General features: G+C 41.0%; 1 protein-coding gene across 2 annotated transcripts; it reads left to right on the top strand.

Annotated features, from left to right (window-relative positions):
• The first annotated feature begins 1,350 nt into the window (after nt 1-1,350).
• LCA5 (lebercilin LCA5) lies at nt 1,351-22,252 on the top strand. Of its 2 annotated transcripts, XM_035109544.3 has the most exons (9): nt 1,351-1,652; nt 6,325-6,446; nt 9,077-9,442; nt 10,428-10,957; nt 12,090-12,227; nt 13,834-13,930; nt 14,881-15,029; nt 16,482-16,614; nt 18,487-22,252. In XM_035109544.3, the coding sequence occupies exons 3-9, from the start codon at nt 9,247-9,249 to the stop codon at nt 19,290-19,292; spliced, it is 2,049 nt and encodes a 682-aa protein (XP_034965435.3). In that variant the 5' UTR covers nt 1,351-1,652; nt 6,325-6,446; nt 9,077-9,246; the 3' UTR covers nt 19,293-22,252. The 2 variants fall into 2 exon arrangements, with proteins under 2 accessions (XP_034965435.3, XP_034965436.3); XM_035109545.3 differs by lacking the exon at nt 6,325-6,446 and having other exon boundaries at nt 1,409-1,652.
• The last annotated feature ends 151 nt before the right edge of the window (nt 22,253-22,403 follow it).

The following is a 22,403-nucleotide window of genomic DNA, read 5'->3' as shown; positions in this document are numbered from 1 at the left end:
TCCTCCAGTGTGAGTGACAATATATTATCACATGTAGCGATAATAATTTGGTACCAGAGATTTTCTCTCAGCACTTAATACTGCTGTAAAGGTAAAAGTAAAGGGACCCCTGACCATTAGATCCAGTCGTGACCGACTCTGGGGTTGCAGCACTCATCTCGCGTTATTGGCCGAGGGAGCCGGTGTACAGCTTCCGGGTCATGTGGCCAGCATGACAAAGCCACTTCTGGCGAACCAGAGCAGCGCACAGAAACGGCGTTTACCTTCCTTCTTGGAGCTATACCTATTTATCTATTTGCACTTTGACGTGCTTTCGAACTGCTAGGTTATCAGGAGCTGGGACCGAGCAACGGGAGGTGAGAGCTCAACCCTGTCGCAGGGATTCGAACCTCCGACCTTCTGATCGGCAAGCCCTAGGTTCTGTGGTTTAACCCACAGCACCACCTGCGTCCCTACCTACGGTAAGTGTTAAAACATACTTTCTAGCTTAGCTGAAAGTATTTGAATTTTTCAAGTTATGTAAGACACCAAGGACACAACTGGATATGTATTTCCAGGGGGTATTTTGGAGAACAGAAGAAAATGAAATACAAAAGCGACAACTTCCTGAAAGCGAATAGCTACAATGACCAAGACAGTGTTGGTGCCAATTCATACATTGTGGCATTGGCAACCTAGTTAACACACAAAGTGCAAACAAACACTCACAATCTCAATTCAAAACCTTGCTCACTCCTAATCATGGCAACATTCGCATCATATATCTAAAACACTATGAACAGTGCTTTTTTCCGGGGGGGGGGGCGCGGCGGCGCTGGGACACGAATACCCCTAGACATTTTGTGAATCTTTGTCCTTTTCCTGTATTTATTTTTCCCGATTTGAACTATAAAATTGTGATTTTCCTGAGTCAAAATTAGAGTACCCCTGAACATTTTTTTTAAGTTATAGCTTCTCCCCCAAAGATTTCTGGAAACTGTCGTTTGCCAAGGGTGCAGAGAGTGCTTTATGAGACACCCCCTGTTCTCAGAACTACACTTCCCAGAATTCCCTATGGAGAGGAACTGCTCCCATAATTCTCTGGGTGAAGCCATAGCTCCTTACAGCGGTACCACGCCGCTTTAAACGTGTAGTGTGAATGTGGCCCGTGTCTACTCAGAAGCCCCACTGAGTTTCACGGGGCTTACTTTCAAGTAAGTGGGGTCAGAACTGCGGCCTGCTGGGATCTGCCGCAACCCAACGACGCTCCCCGACCCCCCGCTGCTCTCCTCCTCCTTCCCGTTGGGTTCGGAGAACTTCCGCCTCTCGCGGCCCGGCAGCCAATCAGCAGCTTCACCTGTCCCAAGCTTCGGTCCAATGGAAGGTTCCCTAGAGCATCCTCCTTCGGCCCGCCCCTTCCGGCCCAATCGCACGCGGCGATTGGGGTTTCGAGCGAGGGTTTTGGCAAGGAAGGCGGCCAATGGAGGGGAAATAATCGCGCTCCGGGTCCTCCTCCTCCTGCCGTGGTCCCCGCCCCTTTCCTTCTCGCCTCATCCCCCGTTACCTTGGAACCTGCTGTAAATATCCCGGGACGCGCGACATGGTGGCGGCGCGGCCCCTTTAAGCTGAGCCTCGGCAACCGTCTGGCTCGTGCAAGGGGGTCGAGGAGGCAGGTAAAGCCGGGGCGGGCCGAGGGGCGGGAGGGGGCTGCCTGCGCCTGTTTTTCTTCGGATATATTATTACCCCCCCCCTTCTCCTCCGTCTAACTCTTGAGTGTTGTCAAAAGGCAGCAGTGCAAAAATAAAAAAGCAACAAGGCAAAAAATCCCTATAAAACACCACCTCCCTTCCTTCCTCTTTTGCCAAATGTTTCCCAAAGGCTTAAAGCACCTTAGTGCGAGTGGGCGCAAAATAAATCTTTTTGCACTAGAGGAAAGCAAAGGTTTTTGACTCCATTACAGACAGACAGACAGACACACACACACACACACACACACACACAGAGAGAGAGAGAGAGAGAGAGAGAGAGAGTATATATACTGTCTGGATTAGGCTGCTAAAATGAAGAAGAAAAGCTAAAAAGCAAGCCGCAAGTCTTAAGTGTAAATTCTGGTGCTGAAAACGCACCCCATGACTCCTAACGTGCTCAGAGGCACCCTGCTCTTTGAATTGCAAGCTGCAGGGCGTTGATATCTGGTTGGTAAAACTTGAGGTCCGGGGGGGGGGATACAATGTGTAGGACTAACAAGCCTGAACACAACACACCCCTGCTGCTGGAACTTAACAGGTTTGTTGTAGTATATGTGCTTTCATGGACCCTAGCCCGCTTGCTTCATTTAAAGCAAAGGGTCTGCTGGTTTCTCTTTAAGGTTTCCAGACTCAGAAGAGAGCAGGGCAATTAAAGGCACAGAAGTCCTGTCCTCTATTGAGTCTGGCAACCCTAGATGTGGGATGAAGGACAAATAAATATTTGGAAGCACATCTGGTGAAGTGGGTGCCAGTCCTTATTTCCATAGTAAAGTTTGTTGGTCCTTAGGGTGCCTCTTTGTTTATTCTTTGTTTGCTGCCACAAACCAACACCTCCATCCCCTTTGGGAACTTGGAGATCTGTGGATAGTATTTTCATTTAATGAAGCAGGACTTCCTTCATGAGTAGACTTGCATAGAGTTGCACTGTTTATTTCTTATCTTGCCTATATCAGGGCTGGGGGGTTGAATCTCTTGTGTTTCATGGCCTCCTGTTCGCCACGTTTGCAACTCTTTTATCTCTATGTGTGTATTTCCGCACAAGCCAACTGAGCATATAACACTTAATGCTTGGGCAGTGTTCACAAAAGCCTATTTCTAGTTTATGAAAAGTTCCACCGCAATAATAGCACAGTCCTATGCATGTTTATTCAGAAGTAATTCCCACTATGTTCAATAGGCACTACTCCCTTGTAAGTCCATTTAAGATTTTCAGCTGAAGACTGTCGGTTTTTAAGATAGCCTAAGATGCTTGGCTGTTTTCATTTAATCTCTGAACATAAAACCTCTCTACCCCTGCCCACCCCACCCCCACCATTCCAAAACTAGTAACTGTGGTAAACTTAAAACCTGCCTGTCTTCGTAACTCTTTTATTACTTTGTGGACAGGTCAATTAGGTACACAAGGTTCAGTACTCCAGAATACATAGAAGCTGTACATTTTTGCCGGCACAGTTATTTGAGGTCTGATTACTAGAGAGCAGGTGTGTTAACCATTCATAGGCAGACATTCATGGCACCTATGGTGCAATCCTAAACACATATGCTAAGGAGGAAGGCCAACTGAACACAGTGGCACATAATTCCAAGTAAACATGGATTAGATTCACTGGTAATGATGTAAGGAACTGTGCATATTTAGATACAGTACTGCTATTTCATAACTTTCTTGTCGAAGCATATAACTAGATTCCCAAGTGTGGATTGTTTATATTGTTAACCATGATGCCATGGATCCCTTGTTTATTTACCACAAAGCAACGTATCTTCTTCTGTCACATTCTGTCAGATACTGGCCGGTATGTATACATATGTTGCAGAATACTAAAATACTTGTCAAACATTTTTTTAAAAGATACATAGAATAAACATAAAATGAAACAAAATGTTTTGAAGCATGTTCATCCAGCAACAATAATAAAAAGGACAAATCCTATCTCGCCTTTGACCCTCCAGATGTCACTGGACTACAGTTCCTGTTGGCTGGGGCTCATGAAAGTTGGGAGTCGGGCAGCATCTAGAGGGCTGCTGGCTCCCCACCCAAATTATTCCAGGAAGACACGGTCTTGTTCCCAGCTTGCATTCTCCATTGAGCTTTCTTCCATTATTTATGTATGTGAGGTGCTCCTGCTTTGGTCACTATCACTCATATGCACTCGCTGCCATTAGTGACCATTAGATGTGATGAAATAAAATCTGCACCTCATTGCAAGAATTCTTTGTAATCCCTTGCTGTGCCATCCGTCCAATCCTCATACTGCTAAGCTAAGTTGAAGCCCTACTGAAATAAATGGAGTTTGCATTGGAGTAACAGTCTGAGAATTACAGTGTTACATCAATGTCACACAATTACAGTGTGAAATCCTCAACTGGGGAGGAGGCATTGATTTTTGATGGGTCAAAATTGAAGGCTGAGGCTGTGATCCCTAAGCATACTTGTCAAGAAATAAGTTCAATTGAATGTAGTGGGAATTACTTTCAAGTAAACAAAGTAAAGCTACAAGTCAGCTTTGCTCATCATTGACATCCTGTACTGCAACTTCCTGAAGGAAGAGACTTGGAGTGCCTCATGTTCTCTGTACCTGTGAACATGCATTAGAAAATGAAACCTATGAGGAAAATGGAGATATTAGTTTAATAAGGCCAAAAATAGCCCTTCATGGCTTTTATCAACTATATTGTACTGTTGTTACTTCTATAGACTTAATTTCAGTACATGCATATTACTTGCAAGTAAGTCTGTAAATGACTGGAATTTTGAACAATGTTATCGAAATTGCCAAGGAAATGCAGATAACCTTGAGGATTTAACTTGCGTGTGCTGAAATTAAAATGACTTCATAATTAAATGAAAGTGTTCCATGATAGCTAAAGGCGATGGACCAAGAAGTTTCTTAATTATAAAAGTCCCCATACTTGCTGAAGTAACTCAGATTTCAAAGCAATTCATTAGCCTCTAAAATGAACAGTACTTCTTTAGGATGATGAAATTGCTTACAAGTTGGCAGGATACCAAGCTGGGCAAAACTTGGCAGATAATATTCTGGATTTCAAACGGAAAAGAAACCTGTTCCTAATTTATAAAATCCACAATTGTATTGAGTTGGCAAGGACCCTCAACGACCCTTTACCTTTACACTGGTAAATCTGCCTGTAACGCCACAGTTGTGTAACAGCAGTGTTTGTTTTGTTTTGTGTTGCTGTTGGGTTTGGATGCTCTGCTGCTGTTTGTTTTGTCTTAGGACTAGAAGGATACTTTGACAAAATATCACTTGGACTACTTTGTTAATAACTTCTCGAGCCCAATTTCCTTGATGTTATATTTTTCTGTATGGTTCCCTTTGAAAAATGTAGCAAAAATAGCAAAATTATGTGGGAGCACAGCAGTGGATTGGAAACATGTATTTTCATCATAGCATTTTCTGTCACCTGTAAGATTCTGACAGCTGGTGATTTTCTTTTTAACATTTAATACTCAGTTCAGTTTCATTTCCACATTGACCATATATGGTGTGTTTGTATGTATACATATGCATAGACAGTCATCAGGGTAACCAAAGTCAAATAATATTTCTGATCAATTAGTTCAGTTGCAAAATATGCATATATTAAATGCCCCCCAATATTGATCACTTTCTTTTCTACCTATAACTGATTGCATCTTGATTTAGTCTTTCAGTTACACAGATCTTGCTGCCAACATAATTTTCAAGCTAAAGATTGCATTTGTAACCCCACCCCCAAATTAAAATAAATCACAAGCTTAAGTAATAAGGAGAAGGGGGAAATGCAGGATTGTCCTAGTACTATTAAAAAACCTTTCCTTAGCTATCAGAATATTCTCATCTATATCTTTGTTTCCAAAGGCTTATCCAGCCACAGGTGACATTTTATTTATTTTTGTTTCATTGATGCTGCATTTAATGGTTCTTATTATTTTAATCATTTTCCATCCTTTGAGTATGTTAATGTTGGGGAAAATACTAATCAATGTGTTTGAACTAAGAATAGTACTTTTAAATTTGCTTGGAGATACTCATTGACTATTTCTGTAGTCTCTCAAACTGCATTTGAAAATTCAGTTTAAATAATTCATTATAATCTTACCATATCAACTGAACAAGGCATACTGTATTTATATACAGGAGTGTGGATATTCACCTACCGGTAATTAGATTAAAATGTGTTTTTCATATTGAAAAAAATGCTTCTTTTCAATGAAAACACCAATAACATATTAAAATTGAAATCTCTGCCTATTCTTTTCTGCATAATGTACTCACTGAGAAGGAAATTCTCATTTCTACCACTTTGTTTTCCCTAATAAGTGTTTCTTATCAAAATTCCACTGAAAAGGCACAGAGGTTGGGCTAATCAAACTACAGTACATATTCTGGAGTAGTTCCAAGGACCTCAATAGGATTTTAGTGATTAAATGGGTTCTGGATCATAGCCAGGATGTCTGGGAGGCTAGGAAGGTGACTCCTGCAGTTACAGGCTAGGGTCATATGTAGCATGAAATGGTTCATATCCATGGAAATGAATGGAATGCTAGTTAAGGAGTTCATAACAATAGGAACTTTGAATCCTCTTGCCCTAGGGAATGAAAATAGGCCCTTGAGAGTGAGTGGACCCAGGAGCCATGTGGGAGATCCAACTTCTATCCAAAGGAATAAAGTTATGAAGAGAAAAGGATTCATAAAGTTGTAGGTTCAGACAGTTGTAAGTATTTTGAGGTTGATTTCATTAGAAGACTCAGTGAAATTTTATAGAATGGTTACTAAAATCATTAATAGGCTGGAGTTCCTTTCCTACAAACCTCTGAATCATTTTGTTCAAATGACAAAGTTTTTCAATAAGATCTTGAACAATATAGAGACATTTTTTTATCATCATCATAATCATCATTGTACCCCACCCATCTGACTGGGTTGCCCCAGGCACTCTGGGTGGCTTCCAGCATATACAAAAACATAACGAAACATTAAACATTAGACAGCTTCCCTATACAGGCCTGCCTTCAGATGTCTTCTAAAGGCTGTATAGGTACTTACCTCCTTGACATCTGATGGGAGGGCATTCTAAAGGCCCCACTGGAATTTAGGGTTGAATCAAGTAGGTGGATCAAGTAGAAGATTTTGAATTTGGGAGGGTTAATTTCTTTTTTTTAAAAAAATTGTGTTCTTTAGTTGTTGTAAGCCACTTTGAGACCCACATGGTTAAAAGCAGGATACATTAAAAAATAATAATGCATGGACATAGGAAGCTGCTTATAATGAATCAAACCCCTGCTCCATTTCTTCAGAGTTTAACACCTGATCCTACCCTGGGAAATAATTATATCACATAATCTGTTTTTTTTCTTTTTTTCTAAATATGTTTATTAGATTTTAACAAGAAATACAGAAAAAATAGGAAAAAGCATACAAAACCACTTTGTCCATTATTATTCCCCCAAATTCTTCACATTTTAAAAAACGATTAAAAATAGAAAAAAATAAAAAATACAGCAATTAAAAAGAAAAATGAAAAAAAGATACATTAACATCATTCTAAATCTTCTGAACTGGTCCTTTCTGACTTCCTCACTTCCCCTTCTTGAGTTATTATTAAAATACCGGTACTTCTCGCAGTTTCCAAATCTAACTTCACATTCTTTTTTTCTAAATCTTTACTTCTTCATTGCTATTAACCATTCTTATTATATTTTAACTTCTTTATTACTAACGTCCTCTCTCCAAAATTACTATTCTCTTATCACATAACATTCTGGTCCCCATGGCACATTAAACTATAGTTGATGTTTAACTATGGCCTAACGTGAAGGATCAGAATGCTGATGCACACTGCACCAAAGCTCCCACTTTGCTCCTCCTCTTCCTTGCCATGTTGCCCTGGGAGCAGCATACCGCAAGCCTTATGATGCCCAAATCCAGGCTCCTGGTGCTTTCCATGATCTTAGGCAGCTTTTTAAACGTATTAGACAAGTTTAGGAGGAATCAGGTGACAGCTTTTAGCCACAATAGCTAAATGAAGCCTCCATATTCCAAGGTGCCGTACTCTGAGAACATACAGGGCAAAACCATCACCTGCAGGCCTGGCTTGTGATCTCTGTACACATCACTGGCAATTGTAGGAAACAAATGCTTGATTTCAGCCAGGTATGGGGAACCTGTTGCCCTCCTGCTGTTGCTGGACTGTGGGGGGTAGATGGGAGTTGTAGTCCAGCAATGAATATAAAGGCCCCACGCCTAGCCTAGATTCACCTTTTGTTGTTGTTGATAGGTTTGCTATTATAACGGTAGGGAAAGTATTCAGAATATTAAAATATCTGATTGCCACAATCTTAAATAGTATCTTATGTAGAGCTTGAAAATGTTTGATGATTCTGAAATCAAAATACTTCCAATTTTTATAAATTAATGATTGATGAACAGATGGGTTCTTCTGCTCTGGTTTCCTTGTTTGTTTCCTTGTTTATTTAAACAATCCAGATACCATACCTTTTAAATTACAGTCATACCTCTGTTTAAGTACACCTCGGTTTGAGTACTTTCCGTCTGGAACGGATTAATCCACTTTCCATTACTTTCAATGGGAAAGTTCTCTTCACATTAAGTACGATTCAGGTTAAGTACGGACTTCCAGAACCAATTACACTTATACTTCGGATTAAGTACGCTTCAGGTTGAGTACTCCGCGGACCCGTCTGGAACGCGTTAATCCATTTTCCATTACTTTCAATGGGATAGTTCATTTCAGGTTAAGTATGCTTCAGGTTGAGTACTCCGTGGACTGTCTGGAACGGATTAATCCACTTTCCATTACTTTCAATGGGATAGTTCGCTTCAGGTTAAGTACAGACTTCCGGGACCAATTGTGTACTTAAACCGAGGTACCGCTGTATTTTGTTTTCAAGTGATGTAATGCGCTACTTCAAACTTTTAAATTTTTTTTGTCTCCTCTGCCATGTTACCAAGAATGTCAAAAGTGTACATATTTGACAGCAGCTTTTAATGAACAAGCCAAAACTGCACTTCTCTGATACACACAAACACTAATTTCAGTGTTGGGTGCATAAATAGTTAGCTACGTTTTTTTCCGAATTCTTTTGTCTGTTATAAATATGTGTTTGTGGCAGGTGGGTTGTTGTTTTGTTGCTTTTGTTTTAACTATGTATTTGTGCTTTTACCTTGCATTTTTATCTTGTGAACCACCCTGAGATCTTTTGATGAAGGGCAGTATTTAATTCTACGGTAATAAATAAATAAATAAAATAAACAAAGCAACAAAGCAAAAAAATATTACAAAATGGAATGCTAAATCACTTCCATTCCCCTCTCTGAATTCAGAAACAAACATACTGACTGCCGAAGGGAGAGCCGGCAAGCCTTCTTCTGAATGTAGGGTAATGATGTATTGGCAAGCAGCCAGCCAGCATTTCCAATGTGACTCTGTGAGACATCTTCTAGCAAGATGAATATTCCTTGAGGAAAGGTCTTGGACATTATTTTTATTTAGAATGGGGGAGAGAGGAAGGAGTCTCGATTCTGGACCCAACAGAAAATCAGACAGTGATAAAAGCAGCAACTCTTACTATTCTGATGAGGATTCTTCTCACGGCTCTGACCACTCGCCAACGATAAGCACTCAGTCTACAAACGCTGGAGAAAAAAGCAATAAATCACAGACTTTGAAAAGCCTCGCACATTACCAAGGTAAGTGGTAGGTAAAATATGATTTCTGAACTACACTGCAGTCCTAAACATTTGCGAAGTAAAATAAGCTTTGCTGTACCTTTCCTCCTTGTGTAAGCATAGGAATTGTATATATGACTGTAGGTCAAACCGTGCTCTATTATTTATAGTCTTCTATTTTTCATATTGTGGATTTATAAAAAGTTTTTATTTTCAATAAGAATGAAAAAGAAAAGAGTTTTCTGTCAGTGGCGGGATCCTGTAGCTCCACAAGTTCTAAATGAGCAATTGAAACCTAGTTCGTCCCTCATCTTGCTGAGGCATTTGCTCAAAAGACTGACCCACTTGCTTAGCAGAGAGCTGTTCTGGCACCGTTCTCCTTCCTTTCCACTACACAGTTTTTGGTCTGACTCGCTCAGTTGTTGTGCTCTGTTGAGCAGCCAGGCTCTGTTTATGGCTGTGTAGAATCCATTTGGTGCTTCTCTGCTGTTGGAAGGTATTTGACAGCAGGCAATTTTTGGCAATTCCCTTCTCCCCTGCAACCCAACCTCGCTCGCCCAATATCTTCTCCAGAAAGTTGGAGGACTTTGGAGCAGATTTGGGGCAGATTTGGAGCAGATTTCGGGGGGCGGGGGCCTGGATGAATCTCTGAAAACTTCCTTCTACACCTTCCATCAGTAGAGGCACAACAGTAGGATATTACCCACTCTCGAGGTGATTTGCTGGGATCAAAACACCTATAATACTTTTAGAATAGACCTCCAAAAGTAAATGATTGAAAGTTTGCTAAACTAGTTTTGCTATACAGTGAGGAATTATTTCATTTTCTCTGGAAATAGAGCGGAAATTATGTGTTTAATGTCTTAGAAGTGGTACAGAACTTTTGTTGCCTATTACTAAGGGACATGCCTTTAACATGCCTGCTCTTGTGAGAGCTCTTGTGTGTCTTAGAAATATAGCGGTGGGTTGTTGATTTTCATTGTAACGCCAACATCTTTTGTTGCAGGCACTAAGCAAATTGCCTCTAAATATGCGCCCAGCAAAAGAGGGATCCGCTGGGGGTTTCGCTCCCAGAGCCTCAACAGGGATTCTCCTGCCAAAGATATTAGCCTTGTTACAAAGAGAGTTCTTTCTGCCAGGTTGCTGAAAATCAACGAGCTCCGTAATGAGCTGACGGAACTGCATGTCAAGCTCGACGAGCTTCAGAAAGAGAACAGGGCGCTCAAGCGGCTTCAGTACAGGCACGAGAAAGCCCTGCATAAGTTTGAAGACACTGAAAACGAAATCTCTCAGCTCCTGGCCCGGCACAGTGACGAGATGAGGATACTGAGGGAGCGCTTGAGACGATCTCAAGAAAGAGAACAAACGACGGAGCGGAAACTCAGGGCTTCGGAGGAGGAGCTGTACAAGGCCAAAAGCAATTTGCAAAAATTGAGAAGGCTTGCTGAAGACAGGCACCTTCCGGAACGCGATGAGCTGGCTAAGAAGCTGGCTTTAGCAGAAAACAGGCTGGATGACACTGAGAAGAGAATTAAGGTAGGGAACCGGGGCCGGGGGGGGGGGAGACACTCAAACTACTTTTTACCATTCTTAAGAAATTTCTCATTGTATAGGATTGCGTATATAGAAATAGCAAAGCCGTTGTTGGCAAAAGGTATAGCGGGGGGAGGGGGGAAATGCAATGTATAAATAAAGACAGTAAATGCTAATTTCACCAATGCTTATGCTCCACCAATCATTAATGCTATTGTTATTCATTAAGTCTTAAAATCCCAATGACTGCATTCCTATATACATGTACCTGGGAATAATATTCCAATGTACTCAGTTACTTCTAAATATTTATTTATTTTTAAAGTAGGTACCATATGTATAGGACTGCATAATAGATAAAGGGAACCCCTCTATCCATCTTTCCATTTTATTTACTGGGTTGGATCCTAAGATCCTGTGAGCAGAGTTCCCCTCATGATGTGACTCACCCAGTGCTTGATACTGGAAGACAGAGAGGCATTTTTTTGCCAGTTGTCCATCTTCCCCCATCCTTGTGTCCCCACCCCACCCCCCAAAAAAACTTTCTCTGGTTTTGGAGTCCTCTGGAACACAATGAAGGATGGGCAGCTGGCTAAAATTCTTTCCCCACCTTCGCTCTGTAGATGCCTTCAGTGAATCAAAGGTCCCTTCCATTCATGAAAGTGCCCCTTCGATGAACACAATGACACCTTTGGATCTGACATTAATTGTTAAATTAAAGATTTAAACAAAGTATAATTTTACAAAAGCTTAATTAAAGGGATAAGCAAAGTCTTTGAAGATATGTTGGTTTCCTGCTGCTGCTTTTTATGATGATGATTAAATTACTGCTGATAGTTTGTTTCATTTCGTTGTCAGGATTTTTTCCCTTCTGTTCTATATTTTTATGCATAAACTGCCCTGAGTTTGATTTTTCTCACAGGAAAACAGGGTGAAAATGTCGAGATAAATAAAATATAAGTAAAATGAAATAACATACCACTTTGTAAAATAAATAGCCAAGATTCCTTGCACTACCATGAAGATTGGTGTTGAGGAAGGTCCTGTCCCCCCATCTCTCATTAAATAATTATTTCAGGTTGAAAAATTAACAGACATTTGGAGAAATTGGTATTTCTGATATATTCAATCGTAGGACTTGGAGAAGAACCTTGACCTCAGTAATAGTAGTTTCCAAAGACAATTGCATTCTGAGAAAAAGAAATTATGTGATGCCCAGGAAGAAAATAAAGTTCTCCAAGAGGAAGTCCAACGGCTAGGTCAAAAATTAAAGGTAAAAACTGCAACTTTTCTTGAATAGAACAGCCTTAGCACATGATTTTCCAGGACTGAGATAGACCCACTGGTGGCCTGGGAGTTGCATCAGGACTGCACAATGGTAGTATTTTGAGTTTTAACCAAATTGATAGCGGGTTATGCATTTGAACGATGTGATATTTTTTCCAAAACATCCCATAGCACAGAATATGCCTGTAGAGACGAAGTTAGTACTCCACAGTAATGGCAGTCTAAATAAGCTGCAGAGAATCTGCCTGGGCACTCCAGACACGACTGAATGTAGAGACCTCCGATCCACTCTTTCAAAATTTGCCACCATTGGTGACTACAGCTAAACAGATTACAAAGTTGCTGTAAAAAAGGTAAAGGTAAAGGGACCCCTGACCATTAGGTCCAGTCATGACCAACTCTGGGGTTGCGGTGCTCATCTCGCGTTAGTGGCCGAGGAAGCCGGCGTACAGCTTCCAGGTCATGTGGCCAGCATGACAAAGCCGCTTCTGGCGAACCAGAGCAGCACACGGAAACACCATTTACCTTCCTGCTGTTGCAGTACTTATTTATCTACTTGCACTTTGATGTGCTTTCGAACTGCTAGATTGGCAGGAGCTGGGACCGAGCAACGGGAGCTCACCCCGTCGTGGGGATTCAAACCGCCGACCTTCTGATCCGCAAGCCCTAGACTCTGTGGTTTAACCCACAGCACCACCTGCATCCCACAAAGTTGCTGTACTATGCTAAAAAAAGGGTCATTGCTTCGGGGCATCGCTCAGCAGCTTGCATTCTACCCAAGCACATGGAGAAAAGCTTGCCAGAGCATTCCACAGAAGTGTTTGTGTGTCATTATGCACCCTGCTCATGTGACTCCCATTGTCATAACTGTGACTGCAGCATTCATGAACAGGATTTGAGTGTTTCTCAAGTGCTGAGTGAATAAGTTTGCAGTGGCAACTCCATTTAGGGGGCTGCAGTGAGTGAATTCCTAAAACCATTCTTGTATTTCATAGTTGTATGTTTCTTCCTGGAAGTACTGTAAACATTTTGCAAGATGAATGTTGTCGTTTCAATATGACTTGGATCTGGAGTTGCATCAACAATTATACTTTGGCTAGTGCTGCATAAATAAAATTATGTAAAATAAAATAAGAATAAGAATATTATTATTATTGAATGCTCTCCCATCAGATGTCAAGGAGACAAGTAGCTATACTACCTTTAGAAGACACCTGAAGGCAGCCCTGTATAGGGACGTTTTAATGTTTAATGTTTTGTTATGCTTTTATATATGTTGGAAGCCACCCAGAGTGGCTAGGGCAACCCATTCAGTTGGGTAGGGTACAAATTGTTGTTGTTGTTGTTGTTGTATTGTCCATTATAGGCAAATTTGCTCATTTTACACCTCCAGTTGCTTCTTCATTGTATGCCAGGAGGTAAAGCGCATCGTAAAGCAAGACTTGCAAAATAATTGTTATAGAGGCAGGAAAGCAAATATTTTTAGTACATAACTTTTTTGAAGATGGTATCTAGAAATTCTGTAATACAAGGAAAGTGAAGAAGTGTTTCTGATTAGCCTTTTGACAATTTACTTCACATTTTTTTATTAGGAAAAAGAAAGAGAACTGGATGCAAAAAATATATATGCTAATCGGATGTTAAAAGTTTCACCCAAAAAAGATGTTGATTCTGCACCAAGGAAAAAAGGTAAACACTTTCTGGAAAGTTTTATAAGCAAATCTAATGGCCAAGCTGAGTTTCAGTGGTCATATCAGTCAATAATGATCAACGCCTGGAATTTTGACCCCACAATTTATCCTTTCAATGTTTAGGTGTTGTTTTTTAATCAAAATGATATTTATCCTGAAGTTGAACAATTAAAAATTCAAGGAATGTCATTGTCTGGCAAGTATATACTTAAAAGGAGAATGAAGTCTAGAGTTGTAATGAATGAGATGGGCTGTGACACATCAAGAGGTTTGAGTTTTGAATACATTGGTTTTGATAGGGAATGAAAACTACCCTCCAAATATACTTTCCCCCTTTATAGCTCCAAATTCCATTATACATTTTCTAATAGGTGGGCTTTGAGTTCTATCCAGTGGTGTTGCTCATCTAAGGGTTTCGTCAGTGGGGCAGTGAGAGAACCAACTTTTGGTGATTCCTCCTTCCCCCGCAAAACCCTTCACCTGCCCTGAAATCTGCCCTGGAGGGTTCCCCAACACACTACAGCAGATTTTTGGGAGAGGGGGAGGGGGAATACTTGAAAATTGCTTTCCTTATTCCACAGACCGAAGCCTGACTATCAGGTTAGTACAGTCGTACCTTGGATCCTGAACGCCTTGGTACTCGGATGTTTTGGCTCCTGAACGCCGCAAACCTGGAAGTGAGTGTTCTGGTTTGCAAATGTTCTTTTGTTACCCAAACGTCCGATGGGGCTTCTGCAGCTTCCTGTTGGCTGCAGGAGCTTCCTGCAGTCAATCAGAAGCTGTGCTTTGGTCTGGACTTCCAGAACGGATTCCATTCTACTTACAAGGTACAACTGTATATGTTTAGGACCTTCAGACGACTAAGGAAACACTAGCCTTCATGTTAGACTGTTTAAAATTAAATCTATTTTAAAAAGTGATGTGAATTGAGCATTCATTTATTTACAGCTTCTAATAAGAATACTAAACGAGAACTACAGATAACAAAAGGAGTCCAGACTACTGGATGCTTTTCTCCAGTAGAATTTCCTCAACCACCAGACTTTCTTTCTGATGGAATACCAGAGGAAAAGGAAGATGACGCACATCTCAGAATGGTGAGTTTAGCCCTCGTTTTGCAAATCACTGTTCTCAGTGCAATGAGGATAAGTTCCTAAAGGGTGGTTGAAAATGAGCCTTGTTATCCTTTGTACCTGGGGTGAAAGTAAGGCAGACTGAAAGTATGAGCTTGTGTGAGCTTGTTAGTAAGAGGACTCCCAAACAGTGTAAAGGACAAATTCAGGAGTGGTCCAATCTCCAAGGGTCACATGCTAGTGGTGGTCGTGGCCAAAAGGGGCTGTGCCCTCTCATAGACATGCCCCATGCATACAGCTCACAGCATACATTTCCCCTCACACACATGCAGGCACAGAGGCCTCTCTCTCATGCACACACCACACACATCTCCATCCCATCACTGGGCTCAGAGAAGATGTTTAAACTTCTGCTCTCTGCCCAGCACTGAGCTGAAGAAGGAAGATTGGAGCTGGCTGACCACTTTAAAAGCCTTGTGCCGGGGGGGGGGGCTCATCCAGCTTGTGGATTGTGCGTTCAGCACCCTTACACTGATTTTTTTGGGGGGGGGAATAATCATAATTGAATGTTTGGATTAGATGTAATCCTCTGCCTTGTTTCTGAAGAAATGCCCTGGAGTTCACAGGTTTTTGCCCCCCCCCAACTCCCCCAAAAAACCATTTTCATGTGTAATCCAGATCCTGAAAATGTTATGACTGCCATCAGGATGTTGTACAATGGGATTGAGGAGAACATGGGTGGGGAAGCAAAAAGGGATGGACAGAGCAGAACTGCATATTAGAGAACAGAAAAGGAAAGAGAGACTGTCCCATCTCTTTTTCCCCCATAGGCTCTTAAGTGTACCATGTCAGTGTTTGAATTCTCATTTCAAAACTGACTCCAGGAGCAATGAGCTGGAGCTGTTTTATGCTTTTAAAAAAAACACTGCTGTATATTTTGACGATATAGTGGTATATAATTATATAAATTAGTGCTGTGAGCAAGTCCAGTGATAAGTGAGTGGAGGATTTGCCCTGAAGAAACAGTAGGTTTGGGGAAAAGTCGAACAGTCTTTTATTTGTTGATGTCTTTTATTTGTTCTGAGGATCAGGCTCTGTACGGCCATGATATGATGCCAAATCTTCCATTAGTGGAAATTAATATAAGGCCATTGAATCAACTGGCTATAGCATATCCTTTTCCAAATATCTTTTTAAAAATAATAATAATAATAATAATAATAATAATAATAATAATAATAATAATCCTTCAGGCAGCATTCACCTAACCAGACCTGTCATCAGAAGCCCTGCACAAGGACTTCCGCTTGTGCAATGGGACTTCCCCCCTTGCCCCCGTGCCCTAAAAATTGGCTTTGCAAGGGCACACAAGGGGAAGGGGTCCTGTTTGATCAGGCACGCCTGCACGGATGTAACAACGGGAAGAATGTGGCGTTATATTCCACCCTTCAATTCTATATTTAAAACTTCCTTCAGGAACAGTCAATTAAAGACTGGAAAGAACAAGCAGAACGCTTCAAGGAAGAGCAGAGCAGAGAAAGAGAGGAAAGACTGAAAAGTGATCAGGAGCTGCAGGCATTGGAAGAGAGAGCCAAGAAACTAAGAGATGGTAAGGAAATGCACTTAAATTTGCAACCTGGGGTTGCCATCCTATCCACTTTCTGTGAACTGAACAAGACTTACTACTTACTCTGAGTAAACATGTACAGGATTGCACTTTCTTTTAGTAGGCAGGATATTAATTCATATGTGAAACACTTCATGCTAATAAGCATAGGAAAATTTATTTTTCTTGAAGAAAATAAAACGTGTGATTCTTAGTATTTATTGGCTGTGCTGCTTGTGAAAAGATTATGGGCTGCGTTCAAAATAGTGCTCTTTGCAGATGGAACAACATACGCCGTGCAGTGGGACTTGTTTTTCCTCTCCCCTGCCCCCTGCATGTCTTCCAAATCTGTTCCGGTCTATTCTTTGAGGTAGATTTGTGGACAACACAGAGTACATACAAGGAGGAGGGAGCCCTATTGTACCAGCAGAAGTCATTCCGCCCACACATTTTTTTAGCCCTGTTCCTTCTCAGATTATACTGAGAGAGTTCTCATCTTCTGCATTTATTTAAAGGGACCCCTGACCATTAGGTCCAGTCGTGACCCACTCTGGGGTTGCGGCACTTGTCTCACCTTATTGGCCGAGGGAGCCGGCGTGCAGCTTCCAGGTCATGTGGCCAGCATGACAAAGCCACTTCTGGTGAACCAGAGCAGCACACGGAAACGCCATATACCTTCCCGCTGTAGCTGTACCTATTTATCTACTTGCACTTTGACGTGCTTTCAAACTGCTAGGTTGGCAGGAGCTGGGGCCGAGCAACGGGAGGTCACCCCGTCGCGGGGATTTGAACCGCCAACCTTCTGATCGGCAAGCCCTAGGCTCAGTGGTTTAACCCACAGCGCCACCCGCTGTCCCATTTATTTTTGAAATTTATTTATTTATTTAAAGGAGTGCAAAAAGGTAAATAAACATGCCATTAACATTTTGTTTTTTCATTTCATAAAAGAATTGTCCTTTGGAATTATATTTCCTTTTAGAAAGGATAGTGTTAAGCTTCAATACAGGAAACTTGTATTTTTGGTGCATTTTGGAGGGGTGTTTTTATCAACAGTGACAGGTGAGTTGTTTCAGTACCAACACATTCTTGGTTACTGCATTTCTGGAACAATTTTGCTCCAGTTTTCAGTTTATGTGTGCACAATGCCACTGAGGTCAAACCTGAGAAATGTGTGCAGAACCAAATGCAATTATTGGTTGTGGAAGGTTATCAGACATGGGGAAGCCCATGTACAGTATGTTCCCCGTACCTGCTGTGTCATGACACATGGGCCCAAGCATGTTTAACTAAACATGGGGTTCAAAACTCACTGCACGCTTCTCAAAAATCGACCAAAACTCCAGTAAAAAAGTAGAGCTCAGGGGGCGGAAATGGTGAGCTTTATATGATGTTAAGTTTTCAAGCAGAAATAGTTTCCTGCTTGGCAGGGGGTTGGACTGGATGGCCCTTGTGGTCTCTTCCATGTGGTCTGTATGATTCTATGATAGTATTTCACCAGGTTCACAGACTTCAGAGTAAATAAAGTTGTATTTACATTTGGACTCTGAACTCTCATCAGCCCCAGCCAGCATTGACAATGGTCAGAGATGTTGGGAGTTGGAATCCAACAATTTCTGCAGGGCCACAGGCTTCCCAACCCTGAGTTGTAAGGATAGTTGTAGATCATTTTCAAAACCTTGATGGTGACAACATCAATCAAAACTGAGCTTTATATAATTGTTTGAACTCAAAAGGAAATGGAATTCTGTAAAATAAGCAAGGACGCCTTGGGTTATTTAGAAACCAAGAAGGTGTTTCATTGTAAGTCATCCACAAAGGTGACTAACATAATAATATATCATACTAAGTCAATGTTGTTGATGCTTTAACCCACAGAATGGGAAAAGGAAGAATCTGAGAGAAAAAAGAGGGAAAATAGTCTTCTGCTGGAAAAAGAAGAAAAAGCAAAAATGGAGACAGACATCTATAGTTTGGGAAATGGGATGCAAAATAATGAAAGCGAAGAAGAGGAAAGACGGAAGGCAATCCTGCTTTCTAAGATGTATGAAATTGACAAGGAAACACAGATCAATATAAAAGTTACTTCACAGGAGCACACTTCGGAGATGGTAACTATGCCATATTCCTTGGAAAAAAGTAAGAGGCCATACCAGAGCTCAGAAGCAACTGAGAAATTATTCAATGGTTTTCTGGACTATGGCCAGCACAATACAGCTATGAAAGGGGAAATCCAGAAACAGCAAAATATAGAGACCACAAGCCCAAGCACCGATTTGACATTTGGTTGCTATGTACCTTCTTTTGGGAAAGTATCGGGGAGGCCAAGTTGGGCTAATCAAAAAAACGACTTCCTTGACGAACCCACTAAGGAGGACTTGGGTCTCCACACGAAGAGAGATAAAAAGTCCAACTTAATGGAGCAGCTGTTTGGAAGTGGCGCCAACACCATCACTCCACCTAAGAAAAACGATTTGGGTACTTTCCGACAAGACAGCGGCCCAAACAACGGTTTCCAGGATAAAGGCTCCACGGTCAATGTAAAAGATGACGGCGATCATTTCTTCAGCGAAGGGAAAAACTTCAACCCCAAAAGGCACCGACTGCAGCACACAGCAAGCAGACCAGCAGTGAAGGCTTTTGATTACTTGGAAGACGAGATTGAGGAAGTACTGTTGCATTGATTATATTCTGGGAAAGTCCGTATGTGTAAAAGAGTACGTGTATTTAATGCGCTATTTATAGTTTTTAAAACTTTTCAGATATCGTTATAAATATGATGTGACTGAAAATATATACGTGGGGGAAATTGGGATATGTGGCCTGATGTGTCATCAAGAATGCAGCTTTTTTTATCTAGGGTGCCCTAAGCAATTGAAAGTGGTGACTGATGTAGGTATACCAATCTGTCGGGTTTCTTAGCATGGTCCTACCCAGTCTATTCAGTCTTCTCTGCCCGCCCACCTTCATCATAATCTCCCCGTCTTCTCTAGATATTTTCCATCCTTCACTTTTAAATGCACACAGCTTGGTGGCACAGTGAGTCAGGGTGCTTCTGCGTGACATCATTAGGGGATACATTTTGCATGTGGCCTCAAGAAGAAATAGCTGAAATTCCTTCCTTTCCCCCCCTAGTAAGAAAGTAGTTTCCATTGCTACTCTTCTTTACATTTTCTGTCTAGGGCAAGATAAAAGCTACAAATGGCTTTAACCAGTTCTGAGGGCAATTTTAATCCTCCACCTGCACCATCAGGGAAGGGAGTCTCTACTATCGGGTGTCTCCCAAGTAGTATAGTTTCAATACAGTGGAGGTTAAATGCAAACATTTTTGTTAAACTAAGAAATGAGAACAGTTCAAACGAGACGGCATATTATGATGACTTTTCAACCCATCAGCTCGTTCACCTGGTCTTGCGAAATAAGCCTAGATATTAAGAAAAGCAATACCAAGGCTATTTTACTTATAATAGAAGGGAATCTGATGTTGCCATTCAGTCAAATTGAATGTAGGACTTCATGGGACTCCAGATAATTTTGTAATTTCTCTGAGAAAATGGTTTAATGGTGAAGTGAAAAAGCATTGCCACATTTTAGGTTAACCTAGCACTTGCTTAATTTGTCCTCAGCTACACTGCAGTATATCACACCAATCCCATTAACAAGCCTTCTCTGTTGTAAATGGGTTGCAGATTGCAGCCACGAGCGCAGTCCACTTAATGAAGTGGACTTGTCCAACACAACCTTCTACAGTTGTTCTTAGAGGATTTATTAAATATTGTCTGATGTGATATCCAGTGGTGGCTGTCGGCGGATGGAAGAGAATTAATGGAACTGCAGTACCCAGCTCTCTTCCTAAATCTGTTCCAGAGGGTCCTCCAACCTCCCTGGAGCAGACTTCAAGAGGCCACTGAAAGGGGTACAGGTGACTGCTGAAAATTGCTTCTGTCCTTTTTCTGTGAACAGATTCTTTTCCATCAACAGGCAGTTAGCCTGCAATGCCATAATGAAAAATACTATAATATTTGAGCAAATTAATTGGATTTGTTTTAATACTTAGTTTTTGTTCACTTTAAAAACTTTAATGTAAGACATAACTGGGAATGTTTATATGAGACTTATGAAGATCTAGTGCTATGGCTGGTAAAAATGTACATTTGGCTGTGTCACTTAGTTTTAATTGCAGTTCTTTGGTTGTGTAAAATGCTCAGTTCATACTACTTATATGGAACGTTTTGAATAGGAAGCAATCTAAAAACATCAGCAAAAGAATTGATTAGCAGTAGTCCAGATCTCAACTTAAATATATCTGTTGGACTTGCACTATTGTCTAGCTGAAGCGAATCACCAACTTCACCTTTTGGGGCTGTTTTTATTTTTGCTATAGACAATTGTCCCAGTCTAGAGAACATAGTTGAGTTGGGTCAGATCCACATAAAGTGCAAAGAGCTGTTGAAAGATGAAAAATAGCTTGTTCACTTTGGTGTGCATGTAGAAGTCTGCCACCCTAAAGCTTTTGACCTCTTTAGGACTGCCAGAGGCCTTATGAGCACTTGGAGTTGAGTCTCCTAGCGATGATAAGGAGGATGCTTCAGTCTCTGATGGCAACTGTTGATTAGGAGAGAGGGACAGAGACTAAAACTAGTTGCCTCTGTGGCCCCGCTCCCCTTGCATGCATACATCTAAACAGGTAACTCAAGCTGTCAGTGACTTTGTTGTGGCAAGAGATATTGAATACGTACAAACACACGAAAGGAATACTGGTGTTCCAGGATGAGGTTAAAGGCAATGCAAAGAAGACAAACACACTATCATTTGCTGCAGAATCAAATTAGGAAACAATTCCACAATGAGAAACATGGTCCATTTGGGTCATGGCTATTATGCTATGTAGCTACCAGTTGCCATTTTCGTTTTTGCTGGCTAACCTGGATTTTTTAGAGATGCCATATTTGCTTGACGCAAGTCGTGCGTCCATACAGCTCCAAAGTACCCTTCGGTTTTTGCCAATCTCCTCAGTTACTAGTTTAGTTGCCAGGCTTTTTGAAACCTTGTGGGAAAGGCCACAGTGGATTTTTGGGGCAGTGCAAATAGCTATTGTGGAGGTTTGATTTTAGTATTCTGCTTTGCGATATAGATGGAGCTTGACCATTTCAAAGTTTCCAGTCAGAATCTCAGCAGACTCCATCTTGACATTTGTTTGTGATCCGCCTGTGGGAGCTGGTGGGAACTTTTGACAAGTGTTTCGCTGTGGTCTTTCATGTGTCACCTGTTGGTACCCCGTTGTGCAGCAGCTTCAGGGTCCCAACAGCTGATGTGTGGCCTGTAGCCTTGAGAGGGAGCTTCTTAGCACTGAAAACCTTTGCATTTTTAATGCAACACTAAAGGGCGATAATGTTTTTTCCTTGTAATATAAAACTAAGCATTTTTATGATTCAGAAGAATATAGTATGTATTTTAAAAGAATTGTTTTAGAGCTAATGCTATGAAAATATTACCATCTGTACTGATTTTTAATATCTATTTATTATGTAATGTTCAATTTGTTTTTATAACTTTATATTTTGTGTCAAAAGTTCCACCTTGAAATAATGCTTGGGGTTTTGTTTTTTTAAACAGAATGATTTATATTAAAATATTTCTGTGATGGGTTTGTGTAGATCATATCTGTTTCAAAAAAAAAGTGTTTAGACCTCTCCATACCTTTTCCACCTTATCCAAAGATTGGGATGAGTTACATTAAGACTTTATGTTAATAACAATCCTATGTGATCAGGATGATACAGTGTGAAGCGCCA

The sequence above is a fragment of the Zootoca vivipara genome, chromosome 3, assembly GCF_965207765.1.
Source record: "Zootoca vivipara chromosome 3, rZooViv2.hap1.1, whole genome shotgun sequence".
Lineage (NCBI taxonomy): Eukaryota > Metazoa > Chordata > Lepidosauria > Squamata > Lacertidae > Zootoca > Zootoca vivipara.
The sequence above is the reverse complement of the archived record's forward strand: the minus strand, read 5'-3'. Positions and strand labels throughout refer to the sequence as shown.